At 40.0% G+C, this 13,594-nt stretch overlaps 1 protein-coding gene across 9 annotated transcripts in view; it reads right to left on the bottom strand.

Moving 5' to 3' along the window:
* Nucleotides 1–13,594, bottom strand: part of PCCB (propionyl-CoA carboxylase subunit beta) — an 87,216-nt gene that overhangs the window by 39,434 nt on the left and 34,188 nt on the right. For all 9 annotated transcript variants that reach the window (XR_679202.4, XR_001713649.4, XR_010155338.1 and 6 more), the window contains exons 7-8: nucleotides 4,321–4,429; nucleotides 105–225 (exon numbers count right to left, since the gene is read on the bottom strand). Coding sequence is in view for 6 of the 9 variants with exons in the window: in XM_009446528.4 (XP_009444803.1) it covers nucleotides 105–225; nucleotides 4,321–4,429 (230 nt within the window). In the remaining 3 variants the exon portion in view is untranslated. The remainder of the gene's footprint in view (nucleotides 1–104; nucleotides 226–4,320; nucleotides 4,430–13,594) is intronic.

Genomic DNA, 13,594 nt, shown 5'->3' with positions numbered 1-13,594 from the left:
CTGCTGCAACTTGCCCAACAAGGCAGACCCTGGGGGTCCTGTCAGGGCAGAGAAAGGCAAGCTACACTGCAAAATGAGAGAAGGTGCACCGGCCTACAACCCACCTGGGATCATGGCACTCACGGATGGGAGCCGGGTCCTGACTGCTCAGGGGCAGGTAGTTGAAGAAATCCCGGAGATTACACAAGGCATCAACATCATTTTCAAAAGCTCTGTGGGCCACACCTAAGAGAACAGGGAGCATACATGATTGAGTCAGGGTACCAGCCAGCCCAAAGTTGCTGCTTCATGCCTGACTGTGCCCTTCTAGGGCATGTCAGTAGCAGACCGTGCTGATAGCTCTGTTCTCTGCACCCTCCACTGAGGATGTAATGCCGCATAATACATACCTTCCGGGTGATCCTTCAACTCATGCAGCACATGTTCCCTCTGTTCTGCAACCACACCTCTACAGGGGTCACACCTTTATTCAGGTCCTTGCTCTAATGTCACCTCCATACCCACTCCCAGATCCTTCACTATCCATCCCTATACCATGCAGGAGTTCTACTCCTGTACTTTTCTCTGCATCACCTATTTCCCTGTTTACTGCCGGACATTTCTCCTGGAATATCAGCTCCAACAGGGTAAGATCAGGCCTGGCCAACATTAAGAATAATGTACCTGGCAAACAGGTGCTCAGCAACAGTGGAAGGAAAGGAGGGGAGCCACCTGCCCCTAGTGAGGAATCAAGCCATAATTCTTGAAGAGCACTCTGAAATCACAGAGCAGCCAAACAAGGCCATAGGTATGATGGAGAAAGCGGAGCCAAGAACTCTCTCCCCAGGTTCATCCCACCAGACTCCTTTCTTTCACCATTGCCCCTACGGTCTCTTGTCCACAAAGCTGACAGACAGAGCTTTTTATGTCAGATCGTGTCATGTCTCTACTCCAATGGTCCTCCTTGTTCACTGATCGGGCCAGTCACGCTCCTACCGAGAGCCTTTGCATAAGCTGTTCCCCTCTGCCTGCAATGCTCCCCACTTACATATCAATGCAGTTAACTCCTTAAAATCTGCTCAGCTCCTAACCTCAGTGAGGCCTACTGTTGCCACCCTATTTGAAACTACAACAATCCCAGTCCCCTTTACCGTTATACTTTTTCCATAGTACGTATTGCCTTCTAACATACTGCATAGTGTACTTATTTACAATGTTTATTGTCTATCTCCTCTACTAGAATATAAGCCCCATATGGGCAGGTGTCTTTCTTTTGTTCTGTCCACAGATGTATTCCTAGCACCTAAAACAACGCTTCACACATAGGTACTCGATGAATATTTGTTTTGTTTTGTTTCTTTTTTTACATTTTTATTATTCTATTTTAAATTTTTAATTCCTTTGCTATTTGCCTTTTTCCACATATTCTAAATGAGTATTTGTTGAATAAAAAGCATTTTCAGCATGACAGAATTCTTTCATTCAAAAAATATTTATAAATGGGTACAGCCACTTTGGAAGAGAGTCTGTCAGTTCCTTAAAAGTTAAACATCGAGTTATCATTTAACTCAGAAATCAAAGAGAAATGAAAACATATGTCTACCCAAAAACTTGCATATAAATATTAATACAGGCATATTTATGATAACCAAAAAGTGGAAATGACCCAGTGTCTCTTAACTGGTCAATGAATAAACTAGATGTGGTATATCCACACACTGGAATATTATTCGGCCATAAAAATGAATAAAGTGCTGATTCATGATACAACATGGATGAGCCTTTAACAACATTATGCTAAGTAAAAGCAACCAGTTACAAAAGATCACATATTATATGATTCCATTTCTAGGAAATGTCCAGAATGAAAAAATCCACAGAGACAGAAAGTAGCCTGGTAATTGCCTAGAGCAGAAGTATCTGTGGTTGAAATGCAGAGTGACTGCTAATGGGCACAGGGTTTCTTCTTGGGGTGATGACAATGTCCTAAAATTGATTGTGGTAATAATTATGCAACTCTGAATGTATTTTAAAAACCACTGAATTGTACACTATAAATAGGTGTTTAAAATATACGGTATATGAATTACATCTCAATAAAGCTGTTACCACAAAAGAAAAAAGAAAAGAGAGAAAAATATATGTACGGAGCACCTTTTTGTGCCTTGCCCTGGGGATACAGGGCCAAGTGCATCAGACACAGTCCATCAAAGAGCCTCAGGCCCAGAAAGAAAACCACATACTGCCCTACAATCAAAAAACAAACAAAACGTACTTGAGATTGTGCTACAGAAGAAACTTTAATGTCATGGGCAGACATTTATTACTTTAAGCTGTCAAGTAAAAAAAAAAAAAAACTCAGGTTACATAAGAGTATGTCCATACCTATGTTTGAGTAAGTGTATGTGTATTCACGCTCATGTGGGTGAAAAGACTGCAAGGGTATAACCAAAAAATCACTAGTGATTATCTGTGGATGATGGAATATCTAGCAGTTTTTATGCTTTGTATGTTTTCTAAGTTTTGTACTACAAACATGTAATGCTATTAAAATGGGGAAAAATAAACAGCATATTTCATCAAATCTAAGACACCATCAAGACCCAGCTTTATATTATATCCCAGCAAGAAAAACAGGCTGCTGCCAATAAAGCCCTGAGACAACAGCATGGCATCAGGCCGTGCTGGAGTTGATGCTAAGAAGTGTTCTGATTCTAGACATGTCTTAAAGATGGGGCTAAATGATGCTGATAGGTAAGGGAAAGGAATGAGTCAAGATCGATCCCAACCTGACATGGGGAGAAACAATTTTGTGGGTGGGGGATCAAGAGCCCTAACTTTTTTAAAACTACATTTCATCTAATCTAAGACTTCACTGATAAGACACATCTCTACTTTAGGGACACTGGGAAGAAATGCTGACAATTAAATGCTGACCCAATGCCTTAACCACAGTACAATGAGGTGCATAAATCAGGCATGCCAGCCTCTCACTGCTGTAAAATCTCTCAGAGAAGCAATTTCTCCTGTCTTTAGTTACATTGCTGTGTGGTAGGTAATCCATTCACAGCTGGGTGGTTTCTTTTACAAGAAAACATGGAATTGCAATAATTACTCCAACAGCTAACATGTCTTCACTAATATCAGAATCATGCCCTACTCCCAATTCCATGCCTTTCTGTTTAAACAAGAACTTTTTGTTTCAGTGCTGAGGCACAGAATAATCTTTATACATTTTAAACTTGGTATGTAATCTTAAAGTTGTGAACAACTAGCCGGACATGGTGGCTCACGCCTGTAATCCCAACACTTTGGGAGGTCGAAGTGGGAGGATTGCTCAAGCCCAAGAGTTCGAGACCAACCTGGGCAACACAGTGAGACCACATCTCTACAAAAAAATATTAAAAATAAAAATTACCTGGGTATGATGTGACATACCTGTAATCCCAGCTACTAGAGAGGCTGAGGCAAAAGAATTACTTGAGCCTGGAAGACTGAGGCTACAGTGAGCTATCACTGTGTCCTGCACTCCAGCCTGGGCAATAGCATGAGACCTATCTCAAAAACAAAACAAAACAAAAGCCAGGTATGGTGGCTCATGCCTGTAATCCCAGCACTTTGGGAAGCCAAGGTGGGCAGACTGCTTGAGGCCAAGAGTCTGACACCAGCCTGGCAACATGGTAAAACCCCATCTCTACAAAAAAAAAAAAAAAATTTGCTGGGTGTGGTGGTGCATGCCTGTAGTCCCAGCTACCCAAGAGTCTGGGGTGGGAGGATTGCTTGAGCCTGGGAGGCGGAGGTTGCAATAAGCTAAGATTGTGTCACTGCACTCCAGCCTGGACCACAGAGCTGGATCCTGTCTCAAAAAAAAAAAAAAAAAAAAAAGAAGTTAACAACTATGACCAAATTCATCAACACATGATATATGACCATCATGCACCTGGCCAATGATTGGAAAACACTTATGTACTCTAAGATATATACCAACCTTAGAATAAAAAATGTCACAATAAGATAAAATTTTTTTTCAAAGGTTCAACTGTACATACATAAATCATACCTACTTATAATCACCATTCCAGCAACTAGCGTTAAATTGTTTTAAAGAATAACCAGGCATTACTAATAGCGTGTTATTTAATAAATTTTATATACTAAATCTACCTTTATCACTATATCTATAAACAACACACTGTACTGTAGTACAATAGACTGTACCACAGTCTTCCCAAATAAAGTCTGCCAATTAAGTAATATTTCTTAAAAACTGCCACCAGGCTCTTTGGCAATGCCCTCTTCTCAGTGTTTGAAAACAACAAGGTCATCTTCAAGGCCTCTCACCTGACATGGTGGTGTGGGTCTTGGCACCACCGAGCTCCTCCTGGGTAACATCCTCATTGGTGACAGACTTCACAACATCAGGGCCAGTGATGAACAGGTAGGAGGTGTCCTGAAATAAAAGATTTCCAGAACAGTCCACCTCAGAGCACCAGAGCTGGTCACAGCCTTAGAGTTGATTCAGCCAAGATGACAAATGCAGAGAAGATAGTGACGTGGCTGAATGAGGATAGGATGTAGCTTAAAGATACGAATCCAAACTAAAGACCCAAGTTTTCCCTGCCTTATTGTCTTTTTTAAGAAATTTCTGTTGCACGGTTCTACCTCAGAAGTTAACTTGCAATGTGGCTAACATCTCAAGGTCATTCATCTGTAGAACACAGTAACAGGGGGCTCTTACTCAGAGCTTGCTGTGCACCAAGAAGTTTTTTAAGCACTTCACAAAACTGTGTCACTAAAGCCTAAGTACTATTATCACCCTCATTTACATATGAGGAAACTCAGATATGGAGACTGTATGCAACCAGTCACTTTAAATGAAGCTACTTAAAAATATTGATAAATCAGTGGGTTACAGTGGCTCACATCTGTAATCCCAACACTTTGGAAAGCCAAGGCAGGAGGATCACTTCAGGCCAGCAGTTCAAGACCAGCCTGGCCAACATAGCGAGACCCAGTCTCCATAAAAATTTGTTTCAATTAGGTAGGCCTGGTGGCATGTGCCTGTAGTCCTAGCTATTCAGGAGAGTGAGGTGGGAGAATCACCTGAGTTGCAGTGAGCTATGATTGCTTGCACCACTGTACTCCAGCCTGGGTGACAGAGTAAAAACCTGTCTCAAAAACAAAAACAAAAAAACTAATAAATCAATGCTTTGGTATTAAAGAGTGATAGGCTTTTAATTTTTAGTTTCTAATATATAGATAATATAAGCATACTGCATAAAATTTAAACAGAGGAACAGGAGATACAGTGGAAAGTCTACAGCCCAGCCCTTACTTCCAGGCCTCCAATTCGCCTCCCCTAAGGCATACCCTGTCAGTTTCTTCTCTCTACAGAGACACCCATGCATCCATGTGCATTTATATATATACTTGCCCTCTTTGCCCTCTTATCTCTAACACAAACATTATCTAACACAAACACTTTCTAATGCAAACATTTTCTTCCCAACACATTCTTTCAATACACACAGTGTTCAATACACATAGTGTTCAATACACACTGTTCTCAAATTTGTTTTTCTAGCTTGAAGATCATTCTATTCCATATCAGTATAGTAGGATTTGTATCATAACTTTCACCAATTGATGGTCATGAAGGTTGTTTCCAAAACTTTAGTATAATAAGCAATTCTGCAATAAATATTACTACAGTGCTCTCTGAACTCACTATTCATGTTCTTTGCCCATTTCTAATACATCATTGGCTTTTTTATATACTAAGGAAATTAGTCCTTAGTCTATCATACACATTATATCAGTCTTTTATCTTATGGCTTCTTGGCTTGAAATCTTGCTAGAAAGGTCTAGCTACAAAGGTCTTCCCCACTTCACACAGACTTCTAAAATGTTTATAGCAGCCTTATTTGAAACTGTTAAAAAAAAAAAAAAAACTAGAGACACAAAATTTCAGGTTTCTAGTCCAGCACATAAGAAGCTGAAAGTTGATACTCCTTCCTAACAAATAAAAAGCTGAAAAAGTTGCGGGGGAAAAACCAACAGTTTTTCTTAGGTCCATCAAAGAGGTGAGGTCGCAGAACAAAGCACCCCAAAACTGGAGACCAACTGGCAAATGCAGAAAATTGAGCCTTGCAGGGCAGAAACCCACAAGCACAAACCTCCCCCAGAGCCAGGGCTGATGTAGGAAAACCGGAACTATAACTGACAAATTGCTGGAGGCCCAGCATGGACAAGTCGGAGAGATCAAGACTCCAGGGCCGGCCAGTCATTGGGGCTCCCACACTTTTGTGAGTTTTACCTCTAGGAACTCAACAAGGTTCTCACAGTGATAATCAGAGAAAAACTCCCTCATGCTTCTGACATGCATGGGGGAAAAAAAAAAGACCCTTCTGAAACACACCAGAGCATCATTCTTAACAGGGTCTGCTCTCAGGCAAAACTATATAATAAGAGCCTAACCTGCTGAAGTTTTATCAGAAACTGCTGACGCGAGGGAAGAAAAATACCAAACTCAAGCCAGCTCTTGCTTTCCATGTGGAAGAGGGGAAATGGCCAGCCCCAACCCGCTCTAGCCACCATCCCACCAAAAAAGTACGAGAGACTGAGACACATGACATTCATAGTTCAGAGGCACAGGCTCACTAAAAGACTGACACCTACTCATAAGACTACAGAACACTTCCTCTTCCCCAGCTCCTTATCATTACTAAGGGCCTATTTACAATAGTTCCTTTTACCTAGTGTATCATGTCCAGCTATCAGGAATAAGTCATAAGACATACTAAAAGACAAAAAACAAAGTTTGAAGAGAGAATAAGCATCAGAACTGGAATCAGATGTAGCAGAAATGTTGGAATTATCAGACCAGAAATTTGAAACAACTACAATTAAGATGTTTGCCAGGTGTAATGGCATGTGTCTGTAGTCTTGGGTCTCAGGAGGCTGAGGTGGGAGGATCACTTGAGCCCAGGCGTTCAAAACTAGCCTGGCCAAGACAGCAAGACTCCATCTCAAAAAACAAAAACAAACAAAATGGCTTAAGGGCTCTCATGGATAGAGTAGACAGCAAGCAGATGAGCAATGTAAGCAGAGAAATGGAAATTCTAAAAAAATAACTAAAATATACCAGGGATTGGAAACACTGCAACAGAAATAAAGAATGCATTTGATGTTTTTTGGTAGACTGGGCATGCTTGAGGAAAGAATCTCTGAGCTTGAGGATATCTCAAGAGAAACCACTCAAATTGAAAAGTGAAGAGAAAAAAATGGATCAAAAACAAAACAAAACAAAACTGGAGTATCCAAAAACTATGGCACAAATTACAAACGATGTAACATATACATAATGAGAATTCCAGAAGGAGCAGAAAGAGAAAAAAGAACAGAATACAGGAAGCAATAATGACAGAAAAGTTCCCCAAATTGTCAGACACCAAACCACAGATCCAATAAACTCAGAGACCATCAAGCAAGATGAATGCCAAAAAAATAAATAAATAAATAAATAAAACTACACAGAGAAAGCTAGGTGTAGTGGTGCACACCTGTTGTCCCAGCCACTCATGAGGCTGAGGCAGGAAGACCATGTGAGCCCAGGAGTTTGAACCAGCCTGGGAAACACAGGGAGACGCCCATCACTAAAAAAACAAAAAACAAACAAACAAAAAAAAAACAAAAAACTACACTTAGGACATTATTTCCAAACTACAGAAAATCAATTATAAAGAAAATATCCTAAAGGCAGCCACAAGAAAAAAACATTTTGCCTATAGAGGACCAAAAATAATAATTATATCCAAATTTTTCTTAGAAACCATGCAAGAATGAAGAGAGTGGAATGAAATATTTAAAGTGTTGAGGGGAAAGATCCTACCAACCTAGAATTCTGTGCTCTGCAAAATTATTCTTCAAAAGTGAAGGAAAAATACAGACCTTCTCAAACAAACAAAACTTGAGGTAATCTCCTGCCAGTAGACCTGCCTTGCAAAAAATGTTAAGCAAAATTCTTTACAGAAAAGGTAAATGATAAAGATCAGAAACTTATATCTACATAAAGAAAGAAAGAGCATTCAAGAAGGAATAAATGAAGGTAAAATGAAAACTTTTGATTCAAAGTAATAGTAGCAAAAATTCAATTATGTACACATTCAATTATGTACAACTGAATTATGTGCACATCGCTTCTCAGCCTTTGGCTAAGACCAAGTGCAATTATGTACACATATTTTATATATATCATATGAGGGATAGGAGGAAGGAATTAGAATGATTTTGCTATTATAAAGTACTCATACAACCTAGGAAGCAGAAAAGTGTTATCTGAAATTAACTTAAAATAGCTGTAAATTATACTGCAACCTCTAAGGCAACCACTGAAGAAGGTAAAAAAAAAAAAAAAAAAAGTATAACATGTTAATAAAGGAGAAAAATGGAATCATATAGAATGCTCAATTAAAATCACAAAAGGCAGAAAAGTGGAAGACAAAAATAAGAACAAATACAACAAAAAGAAAACAGTAACAAATATGGTAGATACTAATCCAACTATACCAACAATCTCTCTGAATGTCAAGGGTCTAAATGTATCAATTAAAAGACGGATTGTCAGACTAGATGAAGAAACAAGACACAACTATAAGGGATGTCTACAAAAAACCCACTTGAAATAGACATAAAGATTAAAAGTAAATGAATGCAGAAAGATATTACATGCTAAGACTAATCAAAAGAAATCAGGAGTAGCTATATTAATTTCAGAGAGAAAAGGCTTCAGACCAAGGAAAGTTATTATACAGAGGAATTCTGCATAATGATAAAGGGGTCAATTCTCCAAGGAGACAAAGAGTCCTTCATGTGTATGCACCTAACAACAGAGCATCAAAATAACATGAGGCAAATACTGATAGCACTGGAAGGAGAAATAGATGAATCCATGATTACAGTTGAAGATCTCAACACTCCTCTATTAAAAGTGGACAGATCCAGCAGGCAGAAACAGTAAAGACACAGATGAACTCAGTAACACCAATCAGCTGGGCACAGTGTCTCATGCCTATAATCCCAGCAACTCAAGGGCCCTAGGTGAGAGGATTACTTGAGGCCAGGGGTTAAGACCAGCCTATGACAATATGGCAAGACCCCATCTCTACAAAAATTAAATAAAAATTAGCCTGGCCAACATGGTGAAACCCTGTCTCTACAAAAATAAAAAAATTGGCCAGGCATGGTGGCACACACCTATAGTCCCAGCTACTCAGGTGGCTAAGGTGAGAGGATTGCTTGACCCCAGGAGGTCAAGGATGCAGTGAGCCGAGATTGCACCACTGCTCTTCAGCATGGGCGACAGAGCGAGACCTTGTCTCAAAAAAATAAATAAAATAAATAAAAAATTAGCCAGGTGTGTTGGCATGTGCCTGTAATCCCAGCTACACAGGAGGATCACTTGAGCCCAGCAGGTCGAGGCTGTGGTAAGCTATGATCATACCACTGCACTCCAGCCTGGGCAACAGAGTGAGACCCTGTCTCTAAACATTTCTATAGACCAGGTGCGGTGGCTTATACCTGTAATCCCAGCACTTTGGGAAGGAGGACGATTGCTTGAGCCCAGGAGTTCAAGACCAGTCTAAGCAACACAGTGAGACCAGTTCTCTACAAAAAAAAAAAAAAATTAGGCAGGCATGGCAGTGTGTGCCTGTAGTCCCAGCTACACAGGAGCCTGAGGCAGGAGGATCACTTGAACCTGGGAGCCGAAGGTTGCAGTGAGCCGAGATCACACCACTGCACTCCAGCCTGGGTGAGAGGGGGAGACTCCGTCTCAAAAAATAAAAAATAATAATAAAAAACATTTTAAGAAGTAAAATAAATAGAAATCATTTTTAAAATTAAAAGAAAAACAGTACCAATAAACAGGATATGATGGACATACTTCATCTAACAACAAAATACGCTTTCTTCTCAAGCTCCCATGGAACATTCACCAAGATAGACTACATTCTGAGTCATAAACATACCTTAATTTAGAAGAACAGGAATCATACGAAAAGGCACTCAGCTTTATCAGTCATGGACTAATGCAAATTGAGTCAATGCAAATTGACAACACAATAAGAGACTATACCACAAGCATCAAACTGGCACAATTAAACTATGTTAATGTAAGTGCTGGCAAGGATGTGAAACAAGTGAAATTCTCAAACTGCTGGCTGCAACCTGTTTAGTAAACAGACGGGCATTACCTAGAGAAGCTGAAGACATATATATCCTATGACCTAAGATTGCCTCTAATGTGAAATGTTTACATCAGCACCAGAAAATAAAATGTGCACACCAAGATACATATAGAAAAATGTTTACATCAGCATCATTTGCAATGGCAAAAATCTTGAAATAATTCAAATGTCCATCTGCAGTGGAATGAATGAATATGTTAAGAAATATTTACTATAGCTGGGCGCAGTGGCTCATGCCTATACTCCCAGCACTTTAGGAGGCTGAGGCCGGCAGATTACTTGAGGCCAAGAGTTGGAGACCACCCTGGCCAACACAGCAAAATCCATCTCTACCAAAAATACAAAAAATTAGCCGGGTGTGTGGTGGCACACGCCTGTAGTCCCAGCTACATGGGAGGCTGAGGTGTGAGAATCACTTAAACTGAGGAGGCAAAGGTTCCAGTGAGGTGAGATCCATGTCACTGCACTCCAGCCAGGGTGACAGAGCAAAACTCTGTCTCAAAAAAAAAAAAAAAAAAAAAACACCAAACACACACAAAAGAAAACACACACACACACACACACTTACTACACAGCTATTAAAGTGAATGAACTACATTTTCAAAGAACAACATAGATAAATCTTAAAAACATAATGAGCCAGAAGCCATGCACAAAAGAGAGCGTATTATATGGTTTCACTTAACGTAAAGGTCAAAACAGGAAATGCTAATCCACATTGTTTAGGGAGGCAATTTTTATTTTCAACTATGAAGCAAAGCAAATAAAAACATTACCATAAAAGCTGAGACAATAAAGAATTATTATTAATAACAAATTCTAAGCAGGATGGAGGCTACAATGATCCTTAGAAAGGATCATGATGACAGGGCTCTTGAAGAGCTATTTCCTGACCTGGGTTATTTTTATTATTATTTTTTTTTTCCGAGACAGAGTCTTGCTCTGCCACCCAGGCTGGAGTGCAGTGGCGTGATCTTGGTTCACTGCAACCTCCGCCTCTCAGGTTCAAGCGATTCTCCTGCCTCAGCCTCCCTAGTAGCTGGTATTACAAGCACGTACCACCATGCACCATGCTTGGCTAATTTTTGTATTTTTAGTAGAGACAGGGTTTCATCATGTTGGCCATGCTGGTCTCAAACTACTAGCCTCAAGTGATCCACCCGCCTCAGCCTCCCAAAGCGCTCACTGCAACCTTCAGCTCCCAGGTTTAGAAGCAGGGAGACCTGTCAGGAGGATTCTGTAATAATCAGGTGGGAAATGATGTGCTTGAATCAAAGTGGTAGCAGTTTTGTTAGTAAGAAGTAAGTAGTCGTGCTAAGAAGCAACTTGATTATATTGTGGATTATATTCTAAAGTAAAGCCAACAGGACCTTCTGACTAAATTTGGGATCTGATAGCAAAAGACGAGTCAAGGCAGTGTCAAAGCTTTTACCTGAGCCACTGGAAGACTAGACTTGCCATTTAAAATGGCGAAGGCTGCAGGAGAGCAATGCAGGAGAAGCTTGGTAGAAATCAAAACCTGTTAAGTTTGAGATACCCATTAAAGTCCAAATGGAAATTCTGGTAGGCTCTTAAAAATATAATCCTGGCGGAACAGATTTCAGAGTTGTCAGCATACGGATCAGTATTTAAAGTCATGAGACTGGAGTGATCAGCTAGAGCAAATGTTGTCAACAGGTAAGACAAAGGGTGAGAAATGTCAACTGGATTTAGTGATGCAGCAATCACTGGTATCTCTGACATAAGAAATTGTTATTATCAGTGACTCTGCTTAGAATAATATCCTTTTCATCATAATGTCCAAATAGATGTAGATCTATGTATCAATTCTGTAATGTCCCTTGGTCTTTCTGTCCATTTACTTACAAGTTCTTCAGACTGTTTTAGTTATTGTAGTTTTATATCCTGGCACCTGGTAGGGCTAACTCCTCATTACACTACTTTCATAGAATGTTTATTCTTGCATGGTGTTTCTTCCTCCCATAAGAACTTTATAATTACCTTGTGTAGTCCTTTAAAAGAGACTTAGTATTTTCCACTGCACTCTTATTAAATACACAGAATATTTAAGATGTAGAATGGTGACAGCTTAATAATGTTGCTGAGGACAAGAGAGGAAGTCTCACTAATATACAATTATTAACTAAAGTTTTGTAAGCAGAAAATGAGATTGCTTAGAATAAAACACAGAATTAAAAGAGAAAGCAGTTGAAATGAACTCCAGCATCTAGAGTCTGAATGGAATCATGTAAATTGCCAATGGAAACCAGGAAGGTATGGTCAGAGTTGTGAGAAGAAATGCCAGAGTATGGTATAATGGAAGCCAAGGGAATACTGTTGAAAGACAGGAAAATGAGAGTTAAACTGCATTTACAGTGATGCAAGTCACTGAGGACCTTAAAAAAAAAAAAAACGATTTAGTGGTCTAGGGGACAAAGCTAAATTAACATGTGTTAAAGAATGGAATGGCAAGAGAGAAACACAGCAAGAGCTACAGGAGTACGCCAACTAGAGGACAGTTTTTGTTTTGATGATAGGAAAGACCTGAGTGTGATTAAGTTTTGATGGGAGGATCTAGTACCAACGGACAGACTGAAGATATAAAGAGAAAGGAGAAAAGGAACAGTATAAGGGTCCTGAAGAAGGGTGGAGAGTTATATTCAGCAATGTGGATGTGTGTAGCAGGAGGAAAGGATGGCTCTAGCCAGAGGAATTGATCCCACACCTCCCTTCATAACAGGCAGGAAGGAGGAGAGAATGGGGGTAGCACCAGCTAGGTGTGTATATATAGATTTAGTAAGCAAAGTTCAGAAAATTCTGCATTGTCCACCAAGTAAGAGAAGTGGTCATCTTACTTTTTTTTTTTTTTTTTTGAGGCAGGGTCTTCCTCTGTCACCCAGAGCTAGAGTGCAGTGGCACGATCTTGGCTCACTGCTGCCTTGACCTTCTGGGCTCAAGTGATCCTCCCACCTCAGCCTCCCAAGTAGCTGGGACCACGGGTATGCACCACCACGCCCAGCTAATTTTTGTATTTTTTTGTAGAGATGGGGTTTCGCTACGTTGCCTAGGCTGGTCTCAAACTCCTGAGCTCAAGTGATCCACCTGCATCAGCCTCCCAAGTGCTGGGATAACAGGCGTGAGACACTGTGTATGGCCCATCTTAAATTTGATTAATAAAAGTCACTCTTATTGTTGAACACTTACACTACTTTCGGTATATCACTAAGAACAGAATAGTTGGGTCAAAGTGGTAAGCACTTTGTGAAACTTTTGAATTCCTACTGCCTAACTTCCCTTGAGAACAAAGGGTTTCCCATTTACACTCCCTCTAGAACTCCTCTCCTCAAGTTGGATGGCTATCACTACTT

This window comes from Pan troglodytes, chromosome 2 (genome assembly GCF_028858775.2).
Source record: "Pan troglodytes isolate AG18354 chromosome 2, NHGRI_mPanTro3-v2.0_pri, whole genome shotgun sequence".
Taxonomy (NCBI): Eukaryota; Metazoa; Chordata; class Mammalia; order Primates; family Hominidae; genus Pan; species Pan troglodytes.
This window is presented reverse-complemented; position numbering and strand designations above follow the sequence as displayed.